Consider the following 13,556-nt stretch of genomic DNA (forward strand, 5'->3'; position numbering starts at 1 on the left):
GTGCCTAGATGGCTCAGTCAGTTAAAGGTCGGGTCATAATCTCATAGGCCGTAGGATTGAGTCCCGCTTTGGGTTCTGGCATTGGGTTTCCGGCTCAGTGGAGAATCTGCTTGAGGATTCTCTCCCTCTGCCTTTCCCCCAACTTGTGTGCACATGTTCTCTATCTCTCTCTCTCTAAAATGAATACATAAATATTTAAAAAAAAAATCATAAATCCTAATATAGTTTTTTTTTTTTAAAGATTTTATTTATTTATTTGACAGACAAAGATCACAAGTAGGCAGAGAGGCAGGCAGAGAGAGGAGGAAGCAGGCTCCCACTGAGCAGAGAGCCTGATTCGGGGCTTGATCCCAGGACCCTGGGATCATGACCTGAGCCAAAGGCAGAGGCTTAACCCACTGAGCCACCCAGGCACCCCCAATATAGTTTGTGCCCCAGTTTTTCCCACTTCTGCTTATATTATCATAAACATTTTTTACCATTGCTGTTTTATCTTCATATTCAATGTTTTTAATTTTTAATTACATTATATTTTATTGCCGAGATGTACTTTATTTTACCTTTCTCAGTACTTAGGCTTTTTTTTTTTTTTTTTTTTTTTTAATTTATTTGTCAGAGAGCGAGCACACGAGCAGGGGAGCAGCAGGCAGAGGGAGAAGCAGGCTTCCCACTGAGCAAAGGCTTGATCCCAGAACCCTAGGATCATGACCTGAGTTGAAGGCAGAAGCTTAACTGAGCCACCCAGGCATCCCTGGGCTCTTTCTAATGGTCTTATTTTGTACCTAATGTTTTCCATTTGGTAAATTAAATTGCATTGCCAGAATTGGCAGAAGATTTATTTTTATGGCTGACATGTCAAATCATTCAAGAATTTGTTGAATACCTACTGAATATTGATGATACACGAAAGCACAATGATCTCTTCAGTATTTGCGTCGTTTCAAGGCAAACATAAAGTAGTTGGTCGGTGTTTTTTAAGACACCCTGCACATAACTACTAAGCTCATTTTGTTAATCCTGTGCATTCTAAAGAGGCTTACAATAAAAATAACTCAGGTTAGTGATTGTGGGAGTGCTGGTATTTTATTGAAAATGCAGAATTTGAGATGTTAAGATGACTTTCTGAAGTCAGGTTTGTTGGGGAAGAAGAGTTGGATTTAGTAATTTAATATTAAATAGGAAGGATTAGATATTTGCAAGTCACCAAGGTGGTTTACAATTTTTAATTTTAATTACCTGTGAATAAGTAATAACATTTAGATGTATTTAGATGTGTCAAAATTCAAACAGGACAGAGGGATTTACAGTGATAATTCTCCTATTCTTATCCTCCAGTTCCCTGGGACCTCTTCTCAGAGCCTCTCTGTTGTATAGCTCCAGGGACACATTTCTTTTTCCTTAAATATTTTAATTATTAGGAAGAGAGCAAGCAAGCTCGAGTTGGGGAAGGGGCAAAGGGAAAGAGACTAGCAGACACCTTGCTGAGCAGGGAACCCAACATGGGTCTTGATCCTAGGACACTGGGATCATGACCAGAGCCCAAGTCACAAGTCATGCTCAACCAACTGAGGCACCCAGATGCCCCAGGGACACATTTCTTATTGTACCCTTTGCCACCATTGCCCTGGGAGCAGCCAGTCTATTTTTTTTTTTTTTTAAGAAAATTTAACATTGAAGCTCTAGGTCATTGGTTATATTTTTTACTTTGGTTTTATGGGAACAGAACAAGTGTCAGTGGTCCCCTTCTGGCTTAACAACTAGAGCACGTATGCATTTAGAATCTTCTGATACCTGGGATGAAAATAACAAATTACTTAGTAAGATAGCAAAATTAAAGGTTTTTTAAGTGGGTAAATGGTTTTTTCCCCACAGACATTGCAGTACTTCCAAAATCTGGTAGTCTAAAAAGACTTCTTAATAAGAAATAACACTTGTGAAGAGAGCTTTGTGAATCAATATGATCTGCTGTTCTGAACCTGTGAGATGAGAAGACATACTTTCTCCTCTTTATCTTGGTGAGAATTTTTTTGTTTGCCAGTAGGAAAGCCCTTGGTTTTCAAGACTAAATGCTGAAATTCCACATAGTAGACAGAGAAAGTTACATTCCTCATTCAGGTGCTTGTTTGAACAGTCTCCTTGTTTTATCTCCCTTTCTCCACTCTGCCTGCTCTGCTACCTCAAGTTTATACTTTCCAGGGGCATCGGGGCAAATCTCCTTTCTCCCTCTTCAAGCATTTAGGATTGATCTTTTATCAGGATAACAGTGAAATAATGTTTTCTGTTTCTTACTATCATTATTTAGGGGTGATTTGCAGAAGAGTAAATAGTGGGAATCTGTAAGTGAAGAGTTAATTTACTTATATTTTTTAAGTGAACTCTAGTGCCAACATTGGGCTCAAACTCATGACCCTGAGATCAGGAGTTCCACACTGTACTGCCTGAGCCAGCCAGGCAGTCAAGAGTTAATTTTAAATTATGTTGCTATGGGTGAATTCTGTTAAGGAGAGCAAAAATTTCTTTATTCTGTTTTCATTAGAGCAGAGGTAGATGTGACTAGATCTTTGAGTTTGGTGTATACATTTATAAAGGATAGTAGCTCAGTTGATAGCTTTAGGAATAATGATGAAAATGGGATTACTCTTAGATTATTGTCAAGCTATTAGAAGGTGGAGGGTGATAAGACTGGTATCTACTTTGTGCCTGGCATTTTGCAAGCATCTCAGATTCATCTGTAACTTGGTAGAGACTGGATTTAAAGGCAAGCTGGCCTGACTACAGAGCCCATGTGCTTAATTGCTGCACTGTATTTATTACTCCTGTCGGTGATCCTTAATTTGATCCAAATTGGACTCTATTTTTTTTTTCTTTTAAGATTTTATTTATTTATTTGACAGAGAGCGATCACAAGTAGGCAGAGAGGCAGAGAGAGAGAGAGAGAGAGAGGAGAGAGAGAGAGAGAGAGGGGAAGCAGGCTCCCCGAGAGAGAGAGAGAGAGAGAGAGGGGAAGCAGGCTCCCCGCCGAGTAGAGAGCCCGATGTGGGACTCGATTCCAGGACCCTGAGATCATGACCTGAGTCGAAGGCAGCGGCCTAACCCACTGAGCCACACAGGCGCCCCATGGACTCTATTTTTTTTTTAATGTAAAAACATTTTTAATGTGAAGAGGCATAAAATTTCTTTTACAACTTGTCATATATCTGTCATGTAACGTCAGATGCACCTGTAATCCCCTAAGATAAATAGGATTCTTTTTTTTTTTTTAAGATTTTTTTTTTTTTAAAGATTTTATTTATTTATTTGACAGACAGAGTCTATCACAAGTAGGCAGAGAGGCAGGCAGAGAGAGAGAGGGGAGGAAGCAGGCTCCCCGCCGAACAGAAAGCCCGATGCGGGGCTCGATCCCAGAACCCCAGGACCATGACCCGAGCCAAAGGCAGAGGCTTTAACCCACTGAGCCACCCAGGCGCCCCTTTTTTTAAGATATTTTATTTATTTATTTGATAGAGAGATCACAAGTAAGTAGGCAGAGAGGTAGGCAGAGAAAGGAACAAGCAAGCTCCCTGCTGGGCAGAGAAGAGAGCCTGATGCGGGGCTCGATTCCAGGACCCTGAGATCATGACCTGAGCCGAAGGCAGAGGTTTAACCCACTGAGCCACCCAGTTGTCCCCAGAAAAGGGTAGTTCTTAACTTGTGGCCCCGTCTATGCTTTCAGGCAGTGTGGGATCTAACAGGAAAATTGTTGAGGCTGGAATTTAAAACAAAAACTTTTGGTTCAGATGGTACAGAAGCCCTCAAGAACAGCAGAATCAGAATATCCAGAAGGCAGTGCTGCAGTCCACCTCATGAGCAAGGGGTTTTCTTCTTGGCATTCAAGTCCTTTTTAATTTCTTCTAGTTTTTAAGCCAGGTCTGGTATGTCATAGTTCTGAGCAGATACATTGCAGTCACATTGCCAAGAGTAAATCCCAGCAGGAACTGCAGCATGGTGTTGGTGAGGAGAGGCATGAAGAGCAGCTGCAGTTCGGTGGGCTGGTCCGAGCCTGCCTCTCCCAGATTGGACTTCAATATCAGAAATGGAACATATTATTTTGGCTTTTATTTAAGTGATATCCACAGAATGGCTTTATCTATTGTCATGCTCCTATTTCCATTCACTAAAACCTATTTGCACTGAGACTACAGATACTTTTTATTTTTAGCTAGTGGCTTAAATACTTTTGTCTTCAGTGAGAATGGTAAGTTATTACCTTTCAGGAGTGAGTATCTATGTATTTCCTTTTTTTTTTTTTTTTTTGTACTTCAGCAAACAATCAGCTTAGAAATTAGAAGAACTCAGTCCACCCTTTGCTTCATTGCTTCTAAGAGAGCAAGATGGGTCACTTTCCTGGAGTCCTTTAAAAAAAAAAAAAACAAATTGGCAAGGGGCATCTGGCTGGCTTAGTCAGTAGGGTGTGCAACTCTTGATCTCAGGGTCATGAGTTCAAGCCCTGTGTTGGGGGTAGAGTTTACTTTAAAAAGGGGGGGGGCTCTTGGGTGGCTCAGTGGGTTAAAGCCTCTGCCTTTGGCTTAGGTCATGATCCCAGGGTCCTGGGATCGAGCCCCGCATCAGGCTCTCTGCGCAGCAGGGAGCCTGCTTCCTCCTCTCTCTCTGCCTGCTTGTCTTTCAAATAAATAAATAAATAACCTTAAAGAGAAAAAAAGAAAGAAAAGAAATTCAGCCAGGATTCTTGTCCTTCCCTCATCAGCATAAACTGGCATGATCTGATCCAGAAATAGGGCCTCAAAGGAAAAGAAATAGGGCCTTAATATGTGCCACTAGTGTTTGTTAGTGCATGAAGAATATGGGCTTCATTAAGTTGGTCTATGTGAACTTCCTTGAATGGGTCATCCCAAGAGACCTACCTTACTAATTACAGATGTCCAAGATACCTACCCTACGCTACCTCTTTGTATATAAAACAAAAATACTTAAAAATCAAAAATCTGTTCATATTACTATTTTTTTCCACTTATTTTCTGATCTGTTCCAAGAATCCTCATATTTGCATATATGCTAGGACTACTGCTCTTAGTCTTCTAGGTTTTTGTTTTTCTGTCTTTCTATAGATTTTTATGAAGTCTTGAAATTTTTTTTTTTTTTTAAAGATTTTATTTATTTATTTGTCAGAGAGAGAGCGAGTGAGAGCAAGCACAGGCAGACAGAGTGGCAGGCAGAGTCAGAGGGAGAAGCAGGCTCTCTGTGGAACAAGGAGCCCGATGTGGGACTCGATCCCATGACGCTGGGATCATGACCTGAGCTGAAGGCAGCTGCTTAACCAACTGAGCCACCCAGGCGTCCCGAAGTCTTGAAATTTTTAAAGTTAGAATTATCTAAAGAACATTGAATATATGGTAGCCTGTGAGATAGTGCACTCATGAAATTGTTGATGAAATAATTTGTATATGTTGAATTTGGTATTCTTAGTGTCTTGTAGTTTACAATTGAATTACTTCTTTTTGTATAAAAATTGTTTTTAAAGATTTTATTGGTTTTAGAGAGAGTGGACATGCTGGGGAGCGGGGCAGAGGGAGGAGAGAGAATCGCCCAACAGACCCCACACTGAACACAGAGCCAGCATGGCGCTTGATACCATGACCCATGAGATCATAACCTGAGCCAAAACCAGGAATTGGATGCTTAACGAACTGAGACATCCAGGCACCCCTGTGTTTATATAAAATTTAATACAATTAATGTAGCGGCCTTTTTTTTTTTTTTTTTTTTTTTTTTAGATTTTATTCATTTATTTTAGACAGTACAAGCAGAGGGAGAGAGAATCTCAAGCACACTCTGCACTGAGAATGGAGCCCAACTTGGAGTTCAGTCTCCTGACCCTGAGATCATGACCTGAGCTGAAATCAAGAGTTGGACACTTAACTGACTGAGCCACCCAGGCATCCCTCATATAGCAGATTTAATAGAAACATAAGTCTCTAAATAAAAGTATGGCTCCTGTAAATTTAGATAAATAGTGGTGGTGCTTATATGATAGAATATCATGGTTTTGAGGCAGTGGTGTACTCTTAGGGTACCTATACCTAGGTTATATTATTTTTTTGTGCAAGGATCTCTTTTTTTTTTTTTTGAAGACTTTTTTTTTTTGAAGATTTTATTTATTTACTTGACAGAGACAGTGAGAGAGGGAACACAAACAGGGAGTGGAAGAGGGATAAGCAGGCTACTCGCTGAGCAGGGAACCTGATGTGGGGCTCGGTCCCAGGGTCTTAGGTCATGACCTGAGCCAAAGGCAGCTGCTTAACTGGCTGAGCCACCCAGGTGCCCTTGTGCAAGCATATCTTTAGTTAATGGTCCATATTTTGTAGAGATAGTGGTCTGGGCGTAATACAGTGAGTATATTTCTTTATAAAAGTGAAGTGTTGCTGTAATTGAGGAAGAACAGGAAGGCTTGAATGCCACTGCTTCCCCACCATTATTTTCTCTGCTTCTAAATCAAGTTCAGTGGCAACCCTTTATTCTGGTCCTGGGCTGATCTGCTTGGCACTTTGAAGTTCATTTTCTTTCCTGTCTGGCATGTGCCACAAGGCAGCTGCTTTTCCAGTGCTTTCATAAGGACCATAGAATTTCTTGTGCTCCATTAGTCCTTTGTCATACCTGGCCTTTCTCCTTAGCTGTCTTTCTCAGTTAAGAGTTGCTGACTTTCATTGCTACCTGGCTCTTTTTTTCCTTTCCTCTGACCAGATTTATTAAATCTGGACCTGCTGCTTTAAAACATGATCCTTTCTTACTAATGTTTTGATAAGTCAGTTCATCGAGGATAAAAAAGCAGCTTATTCTAGAATTAATAGGAAAGGGCTCAGTGCACACTAAAGAAATGGCCTAACTACTGGAATTGTAATAGTTCTATAAGATAATTAACATCAGTAGGATGGAGCCCCTGTGACCGGTCTGCTGGAGAACTGATATGAGATGTCAGAAGAACATTTTGTGTACTGCCCTTAGGATGCTGTCATGTTTCTGGATCAGACTTTTCCCATTATCTGAGGTTAGCTTAGCTGCTTGTCAGGCTAGAATCACCCCAGCATGCTCATGAGGGGACCCATGGGAGCCTAGATTAAGTCCTTGTGAGTCTGTGCACAGGCGTCCGATGATGGATTCTTCCTTGTGTCCTCCAAGTGCTGCAAGGTGGCATCGGTTCCACCTGTGGTCCCCTTTTCTGCCCCAGGCCCAGAGTGTGTCTCCTCTTATTTTTTTTACATGACAAATTATAGTGCCGAATCCAAAATTTTTCACTTTTCTGGAAAACCTTCAGTTTACTTCTGCCTCTAAGCAGATCATTTCCTTCTTAATCCTTATAATCTCAAAATGTATCTGTCTTTTCAGTCTTACTCCCTGGCTCTTTGTCAGAAGAAGAAACAGTGCTTTTTCCTTTCCAAAGCCACCTTTTCATTTTACCTTTTTTTTTTTAAGTAGAGAGCATGCTAGCTTTTTTTTTTTTTTTAAGATTTATTTATTTGACAGAGACACAGCAAGAGAGGGAACACAAGCAGGGGGAGCGGGAGCGGGAGTGGGAGAGGGCGAAGCAGGCTTCTGGTTGAGCAGGGAGCCCAAAGCAGGGCTTGATCTCAGGACCCTGGGATCGTGACCTAGCCCGAAGGCAGCCGCTTAACCGACTGAGCCACCTAGGCGCCCCCTTCATTTTACCTTTGGACATAGTTTTTTCCTGTTCTTTCTCTGCTTCAGTTTTCCAGTGCATCCTGTTTTACTTTTCTCACTGCTGTGGCTGGCCTCCTATCCCAAGTAGTCCCCCCAAGTCCTATCTCTCTAAATCCCAACTGTTCAAAATATAGGCCAATAAAATGCCCCAAAGTGAAGTTTTCTCACTCCCATAGGAATCCTTGATTTCTTACCCATAGCGCATTTCATTACATTTTGTATCTCACTTGTTAAACAGCCTGAACTGTAAGATGGAGCATGTCCTTCTCCAACTAGATTGAATAATTCTTAAAAGCATGTTCCTCTCTTTATATCTTGCTATGCTCTTTTTCTTTTAATCTTCTCAGGCCTAGCAGAAAACACATCAGACATGCAAGAACAGGTAAGAGACTCAGAAATTTATGATGTAGTCTTTTAAGGACCACATTTGTTCTCAGCCATATAAATATGCTGTTGTGCAACTCTAGTCAGCTATTCTTACAAGTAAGGAGATCAGAAATGCTAGTTTTGAAAAAAAATTTTTTTTTTAATTATTAGAGAGTGTCATGGGTCAGGGGAGGGGCAAAGGGAGAGAATCTGTCAAGCAGACCCCACGCTGAGCACAGAGCCCCACAACCTATGAAATCATGACCTGAGCTGAAAAACAAGAGTCAGACGCTTAACTGACCAAGCCACCCAGGCATCCCTCTAAGAAAGGACCAGAATGTGGGTTTTTTAGAGTACCAGAACTTTCTTGATTTATTCTGTTTGAATTTTATTTTATTTTTAAAGATTTTATTTATATATTTGACAGACAGAGATCATATGCAGGCAGAGAGGCAGGCAGAGAGGAGGAAGCAGGCTCCCCGCTGAGCAGAGAGCCCAACATGGGGCTTGATCCCAGGACCCTGGGATCATGACCTGAGCCGAAGGCAGAGGCTTTAACCCACTGAGCCACCCAGGCGCCCCTATTCTGTTTGAATTTTAGAGATGAATTGACCCCTAAAAATTTCTTATTCTAGTCAGTTTGCAAACCATTGTGTCAAATTTTGTACAGCTGAGTAATTTTATTGAGTAGGATTGACAGGTATATTGTGTTATGCCAGCAGCAACTTTGGAGCTTCTCAGATTCTGATTTAAGAGTGGCATTATCATAGAAACAGCAGAGTAGTCCTTTTTAAAAACTTACTAGCCAGTACATAAACTGACACTGTAATTATTTCTGAAATGGCATACTGAATAGTCTTGTGAAACTAGCAATTTATTGAGCTTTTTTAAAAAATTGAGTTTTTTTTTTTTTTAAAGATTTTATTTATTTATTTGACAGAGAGAAATCACAAGTAGATGGAGAGGCAGGCAGAGAGAGAGGGGGTGGGGAAGCAGGCTCCCTGCTGAGCAGAGAGCCCGATGCGGGACTTGATCCCAGGACCCCGAGATCATGACCTGAGCCGAAGGCAGTGGCTTAACCCACTGAGCCACCCAGGCGCCCCTAAAAATTGAGCTTTTAATGATACCTGGACCAAAGATTGAGGGGCTGTGTAGATTGCCTTATACTGTATGTTTTAGAAGCTGTTTTATTCCCTTGCTGTCTTACTTCCAACAGTTCTACTGGAACTGTATGCTTTTGAATGGTATTGATTATTTTTTAAGAACACAGAGTTTGCTTTAAGTATTTCTTTGGGGAAGGGGACGTGACACTTCTACTTAAGTAAGAGAAATAGTTTTACATTCCAGAGGTCTTTTTTCTTTCCTTTCTTTTTTTTTTAATATGTCTATCATGCCATGAATTCATAGGGAATGGGTTCCAGCAGCTTGGGCTCTTTTCTGTTTGTGCTTAAAAAGTGTGCTTTTCTGCGTGGAGCAGGCTGGTATGTCATTTGGACCCTGGTACCTCTCTCTCGGCTTCCTTTTTCTCTGATGATTCTCCTTCACAGGTTTGGGAAACCAAGTGCTTAATATACTCAGTACGTATGCTAATTCTCTTGGCAAGAATCTTTCCCTTAACTTGTTTGCAACAGTGCTAACAGCATGCTGAATAACACTGTAGACTCTTCGAGTTTTGTCATGGTAATATTTGTGGGGTGTTAACTTTCGAACCCCGCCATTCCCCTGACGTCTATACAGTGTCATTCATCATCTTGCTTGTAGATGTGCCTGTCTGTGGCCAAAGGACCACATGTTATCCAAAGGCCTAGAGAATATAGTGTGTGTCCCTCTCTCTTTGTGTTGGTCATTTTGGTGGATTACAGGGCTGAAAGATGGTGTTGATGACTTAGGACCTATTCCCTGGTCAGTTTGAGAGGAAACAGTGATAAAATAGTTGAAATAGGGAAGAAGCATGCAAAGATTCCTTTTTTTTTTTTAAAGATTTATTTATTAGCGCAAGTATAAGTGGAGGTTAGGGAGGGGCAGAGGGAGAGAGAGAATCTCAAGCAGACTCCCTGCTGAGTGTGGAGCCCCATGAGTCCTACGATGCTGAGATCATGACCTGAACTGAAACCATGGGTTATACACCTAACCGACTGAGCCACCCAAGGACCCCTGGAAGATTCTATTTTTTTTTTTTAAGTTCACTTTTAAATTTTTTTAAATAAACATATAATGTATTTTTTCCCCAGGGGTACATGTCTGTGAATTTCCAGGTCTACACATTTCACAGCACCCACCATAGCACATACCCTCTCCAATGTCCATAACCCCACCACCTCCCCTGGAAGATTCTTCTCTGTGGATTCTTAAATTTACCTGGGAGTGGCTTAAGGATATGGAAATTGTAGGAAAAGAAGGGAAAAAAAAGAAAGATCAGGGGTTGGTCAGCCAACCATCAGGATTCTTTCATCCTTTCCTCAACCCATTGTGTCACTTTCCCCACTTCCTCGTGAGAACTCAAGGATTTCTTGTGATTGTTAGGACTCAGATTTTATCAAACTGTTGGTGCCTGAGGAGCTTGTAGAAATTTCACCTCCAGGAATATTGTATTATCTACCCCCAAGTGACTTCCATGCTGGTGATCTTGAATCAGACTTAGAGATGCCCAGTTAGAGCCAGAGGCTTAGGTAGGAACCCTCGAATTTGCTTTATTGGGTTATGGGACTTGACTGCATCTGTCTGCTCAAGTTCTGTTTTGTTGTTTAAATCTACAGTACAAGCCATGGGAGTGTTTTCTGGAGCAGTCAGTGCCTGAAGTGTTCTAGATGTTTCTTCGTAGCCCCAGGAGCTGGTACACATTATAATACCAGCTTGGTAGCAGATTTCTCCCCTCTAATTTGACATTTGCCACGGTGCTTATATCTGCTGCCAGCTGCCCAGAAATTATCTTGACATTTCTTTTTTTTAATCTTGACATTTCTATAGAATTTTAGTTACTTTTCTCTTTCCATCTTTTAAAAAGTGGATTTTTATTCAAGTTCCTTGAAGCTTTGGTTCTCAACCTGGGGTAAGGGGACATGTGGCAGTGCCTGGAGACATTTTGGGTTGTCACCAGGTTGTCATGTAGAATTCGGAGAAACTGTTAAAGAGCTTGGAATTGTTTAACCTAAATGTCAGTATTTTTGAGGTTCAGAAATCTTGTCTATGTGATTACTTGGTGGGGGCAGCATAGTTTTCCCCTCCTATAATATGCTGGGTTAACATTTTGGTGATGGAGGAGTTGTAAATGCTGATGGAGAGGTCAGTAAACAGTCGAGAAACTTAGAAAGCCGATTCCTTTCCTTGTGTGATTTAAGGGTTAATTTACTGCTCTTCTAGTTTACAGATATAAGGAAATGGTTGTTCATACATAGCCTTCTGAACCTAAGACCATTTGCTATGCTCATGGTGATTTTCCTTGCCCTTTTTTTTTTTTTTAAAAGTAGGTTCCATATCCAAGGTGTGGCTCAAACTCATGACCCCAAGATCAAGAGTTGAATGCTGTACCAACTGAGACAGCCAGGCACCCCCACCCTACCTTTGATTACTAAAACTTACTTTGCAGTTAATGTGTGTATGTGTTTGTGTTACTGCCTTATAACATATACAGTGTAGCTTTTCACACTGAGAGTTGTGACCCAGTAGTAGGTTATGAAATTAGTCTAGTGGGTGAAAACTAGCATTTTTTTGATAAGTTAAATATGTGAGAAAAATAACAGTACAGGGGCGCTTGGGTAGCTCAGTGGGTTAAAGCCTCTGCCTTCGGCTCTGGTCATGTCCCATGGTCCTGGGATCGAGCCCCATATCAGGCTCTCTGCTCAGCAGGGAGCCTGCTTCCCCTTCTCTCTCTGCCTGCCTCTCTGCTTACTTGTGATCTCTGTCTGTCAAATAAATAAATAAAATCTTAAAAAAAAAAAGACAAATAACAGTACATTACTTATAGTAAGAGTAATAAGTATTATTTGTGAAGCCTATTTTAGTTATATATTGTAGGGAAGGAAAATCTCTTTTTTCCTACTACCCTCAGGTTCTCTGGCTGGGGCCCTGTGAATTAGAGACTGACAAAAGACAGTAAGAGAAAAACAAACTGAAGTTTATGCTTATACATGGGAGCACTCAGAGATGAGTAACTCCAGGGTTGATGAGAAGAATTTGGGCATATATAGCATCTTAGCAAAGGATCAATAAATTTTCAGAGACAAGACAAAGGACAAGGATTTTGAGTTCCTAGGGCTGCAAATTTTGGGGAGCTAATGGTAGCTAAAAGCTAAAATTTGTTGTGTAGATTCCTCTGGTACCATTTCCAGGCTGATAAGGGTTCAGAGTTGTGATTAATTTTTGTCCTTTCTGGTAAAGAGAGAAGGGAGCGGACATCTGTAAGTTTATATCCTGCTTTTGGGCAAACAGGGAAAAGGCAGAGGGCTTTTTCTTTTTGCTGCTTAATTGTTGTCACCTCAGCTCTAAAGTGGCAAGTTTTGAGGTGTTGTATTATGCCTCCTACAATATCTACATGCATGTGCTGTCATGATGTAAAAACATTTTTTTTTCCTGCATTCTCCCCACCCCAAAACATTTCTTGCTGTGAGATACAAGTAAGAAAATGGAAAGCTGTGGATTCCAATTAAATGCAAAAAGACAATATGAGCTGCATACTTTATAGGTCTTAGAACAGGCCAAGATTTTATATATTGACTTTAGGGAAGCAATAAACTTATTTCAGTTTTTTAATTAGAAATTTTTGGCTTTGTACTGTCATAAGGTAATTTTAGAATGCATTCTGAAAATTTATAAGACCTTCTGATAGAATAAGTATTAGATTTGGCAGCATTCTTGAATTGTAATTGTTTTATTGAAGATCATTGTTTACATGTGCACTAATGTGTCAGTAACAACAGTGTCTCAATAATAAAATTCTTTGGTTTAAGAAAAGGCAATTTGATGAAAGGCAAATGAAATTGGGTATGTATTAGTATCTTCTGATATTATTTAATGTTAGTTTGGTTATTAACTGATCAGAAACTGCTTTCATCACAGTATTTGGAGCTTTTCATCCTCTCTAAGAAGCTTAGATCTCAGGATAGATTCAGGCTTCCTGCGTGGAATTTTTTAGTTCATTTTGTTGATTCTTATGTACCTAGTAGACAGATGTTAATATTACACTGAAATATTTAAGATTAATTCCAGTGCAATTTATTTCAGACTGAATTTAGTGGAGGCTTTTGTAGAAGATGCAGAATTGAGGCAGAGTTTACAAGAAGATTTACTTCGTCGATTCCCAGATCTTAACCGACTTGCCAAGAAATTTCAGAGACAAGCAGCAAACTTACAAGATTGTTACCGACTGTATCAGGGTATAAATCAACTCCCTAACGTTATCCGGGCTCTGGAAAAATATGAAGGTAACAATGATTTTGTTTTTGTTTTCCTTCACTCTCAATATACTTAGCAAATGTGCT

General features: G+C 40.4%; 1 protein-coding gene and 2 pseudogenes across 3 annotated transcripts in view; 1 reads left to right on the forward strand and 2 right to left on the reverse strand.

Moving 5' to 3' along the window:
* Positions 1 to 13,556, forward strand: part of MSH2 (mutS homolog 2) — a 78,760-nt gene that overhangs the window by 21,384 nt on the left and 43,820 nt on the right. For all 3 annotated transcript variants that reach the window (XM_045077809.1, XM_045077810.1, XM_045077808.1), the window contains exon 7: positions 13,300 to 13,499. In XM_045077809.1, coding sequence (XP_044933744.1) covers positions 13,300 to 13,499 — 200 coding nt within the window. The remainder of the gene's footprint in view (positions 1 to 13,299; positions 13,500 to 13,556) is intronic.
* On the reverse strand, positions 3,841 to 3,983 carry LOC123391366 (annotated as a pseudogene).
* LOC123391394 lies at positions 6,970 to 7,911 on the reverse strand (annotated as a pseudogene).

Source organism: Mustela putorius, unplaced genomic scaffold, assembly GCF_011764305.1.
Source record: "Mustela putorius furo isolate JIRA1106 unplaced genomic scaffold, ASM1176430v1.1 tig00000224_pilon_pilon_pilon, whole genome shotgun sequence".
Lineage (NCBI taxonomy): Eukaryota > Metazoa > Chordata > Mammalia > Carnivora > Mustelidae > Mustela > Mustela putorius.